General features: G+C 43.4%; 1 protein-coding gene across 1 annotated transcript in view; it reads right to left on the bottom strand.

Moving 5' to 3' along the window:
- Positions 1-2,369: 2,369 nt before the first annotated feature.
- The window catches only part of MUC13 (mucin 13, cell surface associated), a 16,568-nt gene continuing 5,365 nt past the window's right edge, over positions 2,370-13,572 (bottom strand). The window contains exons 2-7 of the mRNA XM_019522560.1: positions 12,039-12,145; positions 10,255-10,313; positions 8,768-8,922; positions 6,592-6,723; positions 3,890-4,004; positions 2,370-3,030 (exon numbers count right to left, since the gene is read on the bottom strand). Of these exons, the coding sequence (XP_019378105.1) occupies positions 2,985-3,030; positions 3,890-4,004; positions 6,592-6,723; positions 8,768-8,922; positions 10,255-10,313; positions 12,039-12,095 (564 nt within the window). The 5' untranslated portion in view covers positions 12,096-12,145 and the 3' untranslated portion in view covers positions 2,370-2,984. The remainder of the gene's footprint in view (positions 3,031-3,889; positions 4,005-6,591; positions 6,724-8,767; positions 8,923-10,254; positions 10,314-12,038; positions 12,146-13,572) is intronic.

The raw sequence follows: 13,572 nt of genomic DNA, 5'->3' as shown, positions 1-13,572 counted from the left end.
AGTCGTAATCCTTCTGGGGAAGGTAGTTCCTATTTGGTGGGTTTGCTCTGTAAGGGTTTTCTCCCTCAAATCCTTTGTTTGCTTGACCCATATTAGTTTTGATTCTGGGGAAGATTCTGTCCCCTGGCTCGACGTTGCTGCCAGAACTTCCATTGAATAGTTCTTCTGCATTTTGCTTGTTCAAGTTTAGCAGATGTTTCTTCTCTGGATTGGATTTCCTTGTTGTCCTTTAATGGAAAGAGAACATCTTATAAGCAGCTTTATTTTTAAGTTGCCTCTTAAGTTTTTCTCACCCCCTTTTTCCATGTTCTTTCAGTTCAGTTGTGAAGCCTGCAGTGAAAGCCATTATTGCTGCCAATTGCTTTTGCCCATCTTTGTGAGATATGCCCACCTTACAAGGACTTTTCACAATGGGTGTTTATACACATGCTCCGGGAGCGGGGGGCTATAATTTGACTGTTTTGTGTATTATGGCAGCAGGGGTGTTTTAACTAAAGCTCATCAAACGAGCTTTAGTTAAAACTCCCCCACCACCATTTTTCAGTGTGGGCGTGCTACTACACGAGATGCTGGAGCTCGCTGGGGTGCAGTAATTACCATGCTCCAGCAGACTCAATAGAGTCTGCTCCAGCCCATTGTCATTACAGCACATTGGAGCAGCCTTGCTGCACATGTACAGGCTCCCAAAGACCTTTGTCCTGCCTCACTCCAAGGGTGGGGTGAGAGCAAGGGCAAAGTGACTGTGCTTGAGTGGCTTCTTGACATCCTGCTTGGCCAAAAAGTAGGTAAGGTCCATTGGAGCTGGCATGGGAAAGAGGCTACTGGGTCACTGCTTCTCCGTATCCAGTAGCTGGGAATCCCATAGAAGGAGTACAAAGACCATGGCTGCCATTCTTGCCCTTAGACTGGTGAATAGCTACCATGGAGGTCCACAAAGCTATTGAACCTGAGCTGCAGAGTCCAAGCTCTCTCAGTTCCCTTACTTAGCCCTTTTGGTTTAATTTTTCTTGGGTTTGGGGCAAGAATATGAATTTACAGGCATTAAGCATGTACAGCCCAGTTCAGTCCTATGCACATATTTTGAAGACCAGGCAGCCCTCCAGGCTCAAATTCTCAACCATGTGAGCACATATTTATTAGGGGAGCTCACAACCTGCCCATGAGGGGAATAAACACACAGCTACTAATACAAATTTTCCCGCAAAATTGAAGTAATGACGTGTCCATTTAGTATGTCCATATGTGTCCACACCCACATGTGCAGCCTGAAACATCTTCCCCTTCCCTGTGAAACTCTGTCTCATTCTGTCCATAAGCATAGCCTCTCCTTTTAAATAACCACAAAGCAATTATTGTACCTCACTGATAAGTAAATGACCACTACAAATAAGATGAGGATAGCAGCCCCAAGTACGGAAGCCAATATTATAATGATCAATAGGAAATCTGAAAAAGAAAGAGGAAAATGAAAAATGCATAGTGAATACTGAAAACGTGAGTGCCTTTCATTTCACTTAAAAATAAATGAATACATTTTGGAGTAAAATCCCATCAAAACACATATTTTCTTTGTGTATTAATTGTTAGGTCATTGAGTGTGATCAGCAGTGTCCTCACCATGAACTGGGATCACTACCTAGATCAGAGCTGCACTGAAGTGAGTGGGACCCTACATACGTTGCAGGCTACCAGATCCCAGCACAAGACTGGTTCCAGGGCTACTGACTAGCCTGGATTACAGCCTTTCATTTTCATTCGTGTCCCTGCTCATTACATTGTTATTTTCTTTTTATGCTGACACACCAGCCTCAGGCTAGGGGCTGGAGAAGGTTAGAGAAGTTGCAGAGGGCTGCAAAGAATATCTACTCTGGAGAAGAATGATTCCCACCCCCCCCACACCCCCCTTGCTTGGATAATATTTTCCAGATTTTTATGAAGAAAAAAAGAAAGAATCACTTTTTGACAAAAAATTGAAAAAAGTAGGGCAAAAAATGCTATTTCCCCCCCTCATGTTCCTTGAAAAACGTTGTGGCGAAACAGAAAGTTTCAATCTGCTCTACTCTGCATTTTAAAACTTTGCGTCCACACACCAGAAATAGGATGGACTTGTAATAAAATCACAGGCTTGGGCATCTTGAGGCCTGGGTTTAAGGGTTCAGTCTGTTGTTATGCCCCGGGCTATCATGTGGTTATGAGCAAGTCGTTTAATCTATTTTAACTCTCTTCCTGTAGGATGGAAATCATATCATTACCCTATCTCCATCAAAAATTGTGAGACCAAGTTGAGTGACATTTGTAATACTCCGGTAGAAATCATAGCTTTGCTAAATTGAGTGGGGAAATTCTGTGGGGAAGCTTCTTTTTTTTTATACACTTATATAGCATGGCATTTCTTTGCCGTGTTTCCCCTTGTGCAATGGCCTGCAGAGCGACAGAAAAACCAACTGTCCCAGGTCGTAGCCATGCAGCTCTTTCTCTGTGGCTCATGGTTAATGCTCAGAGGTGGCAAACTCCTCCTGAATGCTGTTCAGAAACGCAAAGGAACAGGAACGTATCTGCTAACTGTGGTCAATAAAATAAAATATCCATCACGCTTTACTGCGGCAGAGCCATCACATCTAACAAAAGAGTGAGCTGTATTCTGTACTCCCTTTTCCATGTTATACCAGAATCGGCCAGTAAAATCTAGTGAATTAGTTCCATGTCGCCACTAGGAAGATGCACTCTTCTCTGTTCATTTCTGGTTTCTTTCTCTATTTGGGTGGAGAACTTTTGCATCCTCACTCATCCTTCCCTATTTTTTTTTTATTAACATGCTGGGGTTGTGTCTCTGTAACTGCTGCTATTGCACATCCTGCATAGCAGCTCCACAGCTTAGACATTGCTGGACTTCTTGCTATTAAATAGAAAGAATCTTTTTGACATTAAATAAAATAACATCAGAATAATAAAGGTATTAACTAAAGAAACAATTAGAAACTCCTCTACTCACTGTTCTGACAGTCTACTCCAGAATAGCCAACAGGACATCTAAGGGATAGGAAACGAAAACAGATGTAATTTTTATTCAAGTCAAGCAAGCACCAAGAAATAATGAGCCACTAATGTCAACCATCCCACCACCATAACAGATTTCACATTTGTCATCTTAACTCAAAATCCATGTTGTTTCTCTAGGCAGAGTTACAAGTAAGAAAAATAACGGAGGAACATCAATATACCTTTTTAAAGTAAAATCTCTTTAGCCAAAATTTCCAGAAATGACCAGCAATTTTAGGCAATTTAAGTCCCCTTAATATCACCCAATTTTCCAAGCGCTCATCTCTGAAATCAGGTTTCTTTTCTTAAGGGACAAATTGTTTAAAGTGGGTACCCACAAGTGAGGCACTGATCACTTGACTGAATTGATAAATCGCTTCTAGAAAACTTGGCCTGGGGTTATCAAAGTTTTTTGGGGGCATCTGATTGCTGACATCTTTTCATTTTTTTCACCCTAATGCTGCCAGTTTGAAATAAGGCTTTCGCTAATGTGAGAATTACATTTTCAGGGAAAGCGGCAGGTTAAAAGGAGCCAGATTCACAGCCCATTCACAGAGCGACTGTATGGCTGGTAACGTGGGCAGCTTCCCCCTCTGTTCCACTAATGGGTTTAACCCTGCGCTGGAGGAGACACTTTTTTGAGAAACCCACACAAGATACCCAGTGCATAATCCCCATTGCCCTCTATGGAGGTTCTCCCATTGATACAAAGCCGCAGATCTGCCCAGCGTGCATTGATGACTTCATGTTATTTAACTTGAATAGTTTCAGACAGCAATATTGTCAGGTCTACTCTGTTTTAAATGCGGTGTTGCCTTTGGTCAAGCTTACAAAACAGCTGAGTACTCACGGCACACATTTTGACTCTTCTGATTTAAAATCAGGAAGGCAACTGCAAATTGGAAAACCCGTCTTGTTGTAAGTACAGTGTTTCTGGTTTTCACTGGTGCACATGCTGTTGCAATCTGCATTTCCAATAGAAAAAACATAAGGTGACCTTAAAGAAAGCCTGAAAATGGACATTTTGATATAGGGATTTAATGATGCAACGTGTAGCGATTGACATGCTCAGTCAATACCGAGGTGCATGGCAAAACCCACGTTGCTTTTAGTAATCTTTGGAAAACTCTGAATTCCAGGCAGGCTATGGAATATTGTTGTTTTGTATATAGAGTTATGCACACATACAGCTAGACCCTAAGTAGAAGCACAAAGCAAAAGGTCAGTCCTTGCTTGGACCATCAACACAGCCAGGAATTAAAATTTGGGTGGATTCCATGTGCTGGTGACTGGGCAATGACCAACGCTCTGACGTCACAGCAAATCATTCATAATGCCTGGGTGCAAACTAAACAAAAGACTATGGCCTTCTTGGGCCTAGCCCAGGAGGCACAAATATTTGCATAGCCACACGCTCAGCATGAAATAACAGGGAGAAGCCACATGCCACAGGAAACCCTTAACCCTTATGAAGCCAAGCCATGTCCTCAGAGGCCGTCATAGCAGAATGAACAAACTGCTGCTCCTTTCAACCTGGGTGAAGTCCGCTAAGGCCCAGCTTTGCCTCCATTTCCTGTCCCGGCTCCTACCTACTCTTGTTTCTGGTATCCTAGGTCTCATTCACATAGAAGTTTTGGGCTGGAAGGGACCTCGTGAGATCATCGGGTCCAGCCCCCCTGCTCTGGGCAGGAAGGACTGCTGGGGTCAAATAACCCTGGGAAGACATGCGTCCAGTCTCCTTTTGAAGATCCAGGGTAGGTGCCTGCACCCCCACTGGGAGTCTATCCCACATGAACCATAAAGAAGTTTTTCCTTACATCCAGTCTGAAACCTTCTTCTAGGAGTTTATGACCATTACTCCTGGTTTTCCCCTGGGGCACTTCGGTGACTAGTTGCTTGCCTAGCCCCTGATGCTCTCCCCTGATATATTGGTAAGCTGCCACCAAATCCCCCCAAAATCTTCTCTTTTCCAGGCTGAGCAGTCCCATATCTGTCAGCCTTTCCTTCTTCAGGCCTCTAATCATATGAGTGGCTCGTCTCTGGACTCTCTCAAGCTTCTGATGTGGGGCTTCGGCTCCTGATCTTTGGTTTCTTTCCCTGATTTCAGCCCCATGCCAGAACCCCGGTAGCCACGCGGCTCTAGACATTTCTCAGGACTGCCTCCTCCCCAGCTGTGGCTGGACTCCTGAGAAGCCCATCCATACAATTTGCAATACCTGGTGTGGCTGCTAAAGCCTCAGATATTGGAAGCCATCTATTATGTAAGAACTTCAATTGCTTGGCAAAGTGAAGCTAAAATGATAGCAATAAAGTTTTTAGCCATCACAGCTGGAGAAAACAGCTTGAAAACATGACTGTAATTCATAGGCACCTTAATAGGGCTCCCTTCTGGACCATGGATCCAGCTGTGAGAGAATAAACCCCATCCACTCACTCCTCTTGAGTGCACTGAGTGCATAGCTTAGAGCATCCCAGGACTCAGCAGAGGCTTTTCATCTCATGGGAGTTAAAGATAGCTCTGGGAGAGACTCTGGGCTCCGGTCTGAGCTATAGGGGCTGCTCCCAAGCCATGCACTTTTCTATAACTGCACTCTGCCATGCGCTCTGTCAGTGCTAGACCCAGGACTGGAAGAGAAGGCATATAGAGAAGCCTTGAAGTTTAAAACAACTAATGGTAACTAAAGACACCATGTTTATTATCTTGAAAACTTTGTGATTTTTAAGTTCTCGTGGTTTGTGAATGCGGTGGATTGGTAACGCTGGCTTAGACAGCAGAGTTGCCAAGGTGTGCAGTATGCAGCAAGACATACCAGCTTGAAAACCCAAGGCAGCCTGGCAATAAAATGGTAGAAGTAGGATTAGGGGAAGTAGCCAGGCTGATGGCTGCCTGAGATGTGATGAGGAAGTGAATAAAGCGGATATGGGGGGAACCTCAGACCCCAAAGACATCAGCAGGCAGGCAGGCAACATAATAATACCAAATCCTGCTGGGAAAAGAAGGGAGCTCTGATTCATTAACACTGTCAACATGAAAAAGGCCTGTGGTTTGTGAACTACTGGCATGCACCATCAGGTCCCACGTTCTCACAGGCCCCTGAAGCGCTTGCAAGGGGAGAAGCCTATCTAGCTATTCTAGGGCTATGTGAGTCTGTTATTTATTCAGTGATTTAGACCCTGAGGTCCTGCCCATGCACAGCACTCAAGTAAGTAGTCCCTCACTAAGTTCAAAGGTAATATCCAGAAGCTTAAACTTAGTCATATACTTGTGCATTTTACTGAACTGGAATGCAGTTACTAAAAATGTGCTTCATTTTAAGGTAGTGTTAAAGAGATGTTGTAGCCACGATGGCTTTAGGCACATATTCTTGCCTCTCATTTAGTTTTAAGCAAATGCTCATTGCTTAATCCGGGCCTTCACACTTGTTTTTTTCAGAGCTGCAGGGGCCCAGCCTGAAATCCATCTTTTTTTTTTTCTTAATGGCCCTGATACACAGTGTAACTGAGGAAGAATTAACCCATCCGCAGCACTTATAAAACTTGCACATTTCTTACATGAACAAACTCTGTCTTCCAGGTTCTTCTTGAATGCCCCTTCTTTGCACTGGCACTCTACTATCCCATCAGCCAATTCTTGGCATGTAGTGGTCACTGGATCACATCCATACACAGCACATGCTTTGAGCGCTAAAATCAAAATAAAAAAGACAAAGGCTGGTTAGAAAGTAAAACTTAGCATTAGCAATATAAAGCACCATGATGGCTGACTATCCTACATATTATATACTTAGTATTTTGTAAGTGTTAAGCTGCATTTAGGACAACAGCTCCCCATTTATTTTGAATGAACACTCATAGTCTTGAAGACCTTTCCTCCTCTTTCCCATCAAATGCTGCTGATCCTATCTTATCACAGTTGCTGATTTCTCATCACTCCTGACTTGATATACTGTCAAAAAGCCTTACTTTCTCCAGTCCAGAAATGGTTCTGTTCTTCCCCAACTTTAACAAAAACCTCTCATGAACATTTCTTCCCTTAACCTGTTTTTAAAAACTGCATGACCCCTACCCTCAACTTTTACTTCCATCTTGAATTATACTTTGGTACATGGCATTTTTGGGTGCAGATCAGAGCATATGGAGGACTATTGGTAGAATCAGACCCTATATTCATCTATACAGATGTTGAACACTCTGCAACATCATCACTTAAAGTTGGGATAGAGGTATAATGGGGGAAGAGTCTCTCTAATAGACTGTCTTTAGGATAAATTTATTTTTTTCAGCATATTTGTCCATGATAAGGGTTCTTCTACATTTCTGTGAAGCTGTTGGCATCCTCCATTTTCAGAGACAGAGTGCAGCAGAGGGGATGGAGGCTCATGCGGCAGGGTGGGGGGAGAAGGGGATCCCAGAGGGCTGCGTACCGCCAGTGCTGCCAACTCAGTGGGGAAGGGGGATCCCTCTACCTCTCCAGTTTTACCCCATGAGCATGGCTGGTGCAGTGTGTGTCCCAAGCTGTGCTGAAGTTGGACAGCCCTGTTCTAATCCTACCACTTCCTTACAAGGTTATGTGAAGGCCCAAGACACGTGGTGCTCAGGGTAGTCTCAACGCCTTGGTTCCTATAAACAAACTGCATCATAAAAATGATGCAAGTTATGCTTTTGCTGGCGCTACTCAAATCACCTGAACACCTTTGATGATAACTATATAGGCAAAAATTCATGGTTTTGACTTGAAAATGTGAAATTGTTTTTATTGACACAGCTTTGGATGACTTTCAAATAACTATTCCTGCAGAATAAAGAAGAGCATCTACAAAGTCTAGAGCAAGTTGTTTAGTTGTAAGCATTAGTACTTTTTTCTTCAAGTATGAATGGGTTTTTAGCAATGTAAGACTTGCACTAGATCACTGAGACAACTGGTCACTGAGGTCTCACTTCAGAAAAAACAGTTCTCAAACATTTGTCTAATCCATTCTGACCCCAGAAAGCATTTTCATCAACAGAGTCTTGCCAAAATGTAGCCAGTATCAAATACTTCCTCAAAGGGGCAAGAGACCCCATATTGGAAAACGATGGAATAACCAGGTGATAAGGAAAGATTCCCTCTAATTTTGGAGTAAGTGGATGGCTTATTCTTGGAAGCATACAAACGTTTGAATGCTGAATACACGTGACGCTGAAAGTAGGCTCAGGTTGGATATCAGGAGGCGCTACTTCATAGTCAGGGTGGCTAGGATCTGGAACCAACTTCCAAGGGAAGTGGTGCTGGCTCCTACCTTGGGGGTCTTCAAAAGGAGGCTAGATAGACACCTAGCTGGGGTCGTTTGACCCCAGCATTCATTCCTGCCCATGGCAGGGGGTTGGACTTGATGATCTGCTCAGGTCCCTTCTGACCCGAACAACTATAAAACTATATTTCTTCCATTGTTGGCCAGTCTAATGTAACTGTGGATATTCCTGTTGGCCACCTAACATTTACTATATGGAAAAAGCATGACATTTCCTACTTCAAAAAATATATTTTCTATCTTTTCCCATATAACAAATATATATCACCACGGTCTCAAGGAGAAAAAAGAATTACAACAAATGCTTTTCAAAGTAAGAAAGGGAAGTTAGATAATTCATCATTATCACTGAGGATTACTTGTCTCAGAGCTTCATCTATCCGCATACTCTATCCTTCCTGGAAAATCCTACCCATTATTCTTAGTGCTGTACTTACGCTTGTAGCTCTTAGAATTAATAAGACCGTCATCAGTTACATTTTTTATAAGCTCTTCAACCGTTTCATTGGATAAAGTTGTCTTCACTCCAAAGATGTTCATAAACTGCACGTCAGTCTGACCTGTACTCCTTTTCCTAGCTGAAGGGAGTCCACTGAAAAAATAAACAGGGCTACTTTAGAAGTCCCAGGTAATCCAAATTTATCTGAATTGTTTTTAGATCAAAGAGGCATCCCCCGGACAGGGACAAAAGATTTTCCCTCCACCTCACCCCCATGCAAACACACAGCACTCTGTGGTGTGCCTCAGCACTGACTTTGGATATAAAGGCATCTTGGGGGATGCCTGCAATGCAGAGATGTGATAACAGGTTAATTCAGAGATACCTGGACTAACTAAACAAGCTAACGCAGGTGCTGGCGGCAGTCTCGCAGCACCAGCATCAAGTAAGGTGACAACAAAGTTACCCTGCTTGTTGGCTGAACTCAGGTGGGACCGGACCTGGCTAATCTAAAGCACTCTCACCTATTTCTACCCCTGCAGTCACATCCAATACATGCCAAAGTCCATTAATTTGTCTGTTTGTTCAGCCCGCCAGCGAAGGAGCCAGTCAATGCAAAACAAGGTGAACAGGCTTGTGTGGATTGGGCACTAGGAATTAAACTGACATCACAACCTCTCTGACTTCTGGGCACTAGTAACAGCCTGGATCTCTCACAAATGGGTCACCCCATATGCAAGATTGTCTACCCTACCATCAGTCTCTTGGGCCATTTAAATTCTGTTATTACCCTCTGGAGCCATATTTGTCAAATAATATGGGCACACAATCATCCACCCAGTTTGTGTACAATGGGTCACTGCAGTTGTGTGTGCACCCTGCGTACATAATATACCTATGTATGTACAACTGAAGTATGCCCCAAATTATTTTTTCTATGTAGTGAGGCTGAATACCACAGTGACCTTGCTACGGATCTGATTCAGATATCCATTTTCCTGCTGAACAGACTCTTATTCCACTTGTATCTTCTCTTCTATTGGTTTTTATCAATGAGATGCTGCGTGGAATAGCACGTTCTTCAACACAGAATCTGGCCCTGCATCAAAGTCACTAGTGTATCTACATGGTCCGGCTCAAGGAGCGCGTGTATGCTACGTGTGTATTTCCAACACTTTCTAAATGTGATAAGAACTGTCCATGTGTCTGAACGCCTGTTTACCTGAGTTGACTTAATCTCCCAAATTTGAGCTGGTTAAACAATAGCTGATTGCAGAAGCATTACTTGCAAACTTTGCCTCTTGGTCGGAGATGTCGAAAAGAAGTGGGGTGGGAGTGCCTGAACGGCTCGTTCCCCACCTCTAGTTACACTACTGGTTGTGCCCTAAGCCTGGGTCAGCCAGGAGAACACGGTAAGCTGCAAGTAGTATATTCACAAAAAAAGATCCTACACATTTCAGATAATAACCAAGTTACCAAACTTACCTCACAGTCTTGATTACTGTCTGTCCATAGTCTGTTTGGTCAGAGAAAACTTTTTGGAACTATAAAAGATAAAGTGAGTTTGAATTATACATAGGTAAGAAAGTAGCTCAGATTAGAGAGAAATGTTGATGCAGGCAGTGTCATCTCTATCAAAGCCAAATAAGGGCCTTATATCTGCCACTTCATGCCCAGGCAAAACTCCTACCAACTTCCAAGAAGCTTTGGCCAAGGCCAGATTCTTACAGACACAATGAGGAACACTGCTGTCCCATGCCCCACACTTAGAGGGACGCCCCTGCACACAGATCTTCCCCAAACCCCTTGAAAAGGGTGAGGGAGGCCTCAACCACCCTTATAAAACCATGGGCCCGTTTCCCTGACAATACAAAGTGTCATCTTTGGGGTCCAACGTTCAAGGGGCTGAATCAGACAGGGTGGAGGTAGGGTACAGTATGAACAGCATTGTCCTCGCTGCTAAGTAAGCAGGTGACAAGAGTCTGTAGCAGTAGCTCTGCCAAACCACTTTAGCACAACGCAAACAAGACACACTTTGATCTAGAGGGAGGTGGAGACGTTTCAACCCACAGTAAGCAGCAGCTGTCCTCAGCGATCAAAGCAGGATCAAGCCAAAAGACTTCAAATGCACACAGGTACTGCAGGCTTAGGGTACAGGTTGCCAGAATACAAGAACTTCAACATTGCCAAGACAGCACATACAAGCGAGCTGGTTAATGGAGCACTTTTCAATTAACAGCCCGTTCAGAAGAGAGGTTCAGTGGAAAGTGTGAGGGGATGAACATTTTTCCTCCTATTGTTGCCTGCATTAACCCTCTCCAAGCTGGCAGCTTTCCCTCTTTCAACCCTCCCTGGTGTCCACCCAGGGTTCCTGTCCCTCCTCCAGCCCTCAACCCAAAAGGTCCTCCCCTCTCCACATCTACAGCACCCGCCCAAGTGGTTCTTCGTTGAAACTAGTCTACAAATTGAATGGATTCTGCCTCTAGAATTTGCAGAGGCATCGTTCTAATTCATAATTCAATTCTAGAGGAAATTTAGGGGGGAAAAAACTATAGAAAATTGTCACATTTGTATTAAGTTCTTGGTGACTTCCCCACAATAGAAGCACCTAGAATCACAGAATCACTGAGTGGGAAGGGACCTAGACAGATCACCGAGTCCGACGCCCCGCCATGGGCAGGAATGACACTAGGGGTGGGAGGGGTCATAAGACCCCAGCCAGGCGCCTATCCAGTCTCCTCCTGAAGATCTCCAGGGAAGGTAAGAGCACCACCTCTCCGGGGAGCCTATTCCAGGCTCTGGCCACCCTTACAGTGAAGTCGTTCTTCCTAATATCTAACCTAAACCTATCCTCCCACAGCTTGTGGCCATTGTTCCTGGTGACTCCAAGGGGGACCCTGGTGAACAGACTTTCCCCGAGTCCCTGCTGGTGGCCCCTGATAAGGTTGTAGGCAGCCAGAAGATCCCCCCTCGGTCTCCTCTTGCGGGGGACCTCTATAAAATCATCATTCTGATCTCAATGCATGCATGCAACTTTTGCTGACTTCAGTACGACGTGGAGGTGTGCATGGCTGAGGGCAGAATTGGGCTCTAGAGGAGCAGGGCCTAAACTGATGGGTTATCATAGGCTTTGGGGAGGTGGGAAGGTGAAGGGAGGTGTAATTTATAACAGACATGGACTCCACTTGGATTGTGGCAAGGAATCTTTCTGCAAGCCTCTCATTCAGAAAAACAGATCTTTAGATGACATGTATCAAAAAGTGACTCACAAAATTTTCGATGGCTTGGTACAGCCGTCTGTAACTGGGCGAGTTAACATTTTGCATTTCACTGTTGTAGACTATATTCACTGTGAGCTGTCCGGGGAATACTTTTCCTGAAAGGGAAGCAGATGTATTCATTCATTACTCGGCATCTGAAATAAGCAGGATGTCAACAAGGCATTATCCGTGCTTCGGAGGCAGGAAGGAATTCTGTAGGGAACATCCATCTTTGCTCATACCCTTGCATAGGAGAATGTGGGAAGGGATGCACATTTATTTAACCACTCCATTTTGTTTGTTAACTCAAGAATAATTCCCGCTCTTACCCACTGGCTATGGAAGGGCCTGTTGCTACAGAAAAACCAGGGTGTTTCTGCCACCAAGATAACCTTCAGCTATGAGGACGGCTCAAAGCAAACAGAACCAGAGCAGGTCTGGGCATTACTACATGCAATGAAATTTTCGGAAATGGGAGCCTAAATTTAGATGACTAAATATGGGCTGATGGCAATGTTTTTCAAAGGAGGTAAAATCATGACAGTTCAGTACCTAATCTGATCAGGCACTTTGAAAACATGCTACGTAGTATTTCCTGAAACACCTTTGAAAATCTGGCCCATGAACACTGAAATATAGATTCAAAGGTACAGGCCATACATGCAACATAACTTTGTTCCAGCCCAGCTTAGTTTGACGTAACTAGAAGCCATAATACCACATGTGTAGTAACATGATGGAAGTAGGATTGTGTGATGTAGTGAGCACGTACTGTCAATAATGCTGATGCGTCCTTATAATGTAAGGAAATAAATGGCAGTTGGTTCAGCACAAAAATGTAACCATGTACAGAAAACCTGTATTGGGTATATAATCTGGGGTCAATTTGTGTGAAGTCAGACTTCTCCAAGCTCAACTCTGAAAGAACTACATCAATGAAAGTCCCCAAAGGAGCAGCGACGCCTGGCCAACAGATCTGTTTTCCTTCGAATCCAAGACTACGCGAGCACTGTCCTTGTTGATGTAAGTAAGACATTGCTATAGTGTATCTCAATAGAGCTTTCAACTCATGACCAGAATAGTCTTACTGGTCATTAGTCTCACTCTCAACCCTCTAAAACTATCAAGTAACAAAATATCCAGCAGCTCCTATACACCCCACTCCCATAGGACTTGTTGGAATGTCAGTAGTTTGGAAACTTGGGCCATTTCGTTAAAAGTATATTCTGGGCATCTGCTTTTTAGCATCTTGGCCATAAATATTAACTTCAGTTTTACATCTGGATTCTTGCCTGCTTCTCACCCAATTTAAGACCATCCTTACCACTCTCTACTTCGTTCTAATCTGTTAAACTCTTCTGTTCCAATGTTAATTCATTATATTATATTATATTATATTATATTATATTATATTATATTATATTATATTATATTATTAATAATAATTGGTTAAACTCTTCCGTTCCAATGTTAATTCATTATATAACATTAAATTATATTTTATTATTATTATCAATAATAATAATAATGTACTTGCGATTCT

The sequence above is a fragment of the Gavialis gangeticus genome, unplaced genomic scaffold, assembly GCF_001723915.1.
Source record: "Gavialis gangeticus isolate Ggan-Ray unplaced genomic scaffold, GavGan_comp1, whole genome shotgun sequence".
Classification (NCBI taxonomy): domain Eukaryota; kingdom Metazoa; phylum Chordata; order Crocodylia; family Gavialidae; genus Gavialis; species Gavialis gangeticus.
Note: the sequence above shows the minus strand (reverse complement) of the source record. Positions and strands in the feature narration are given on the sequence as shown.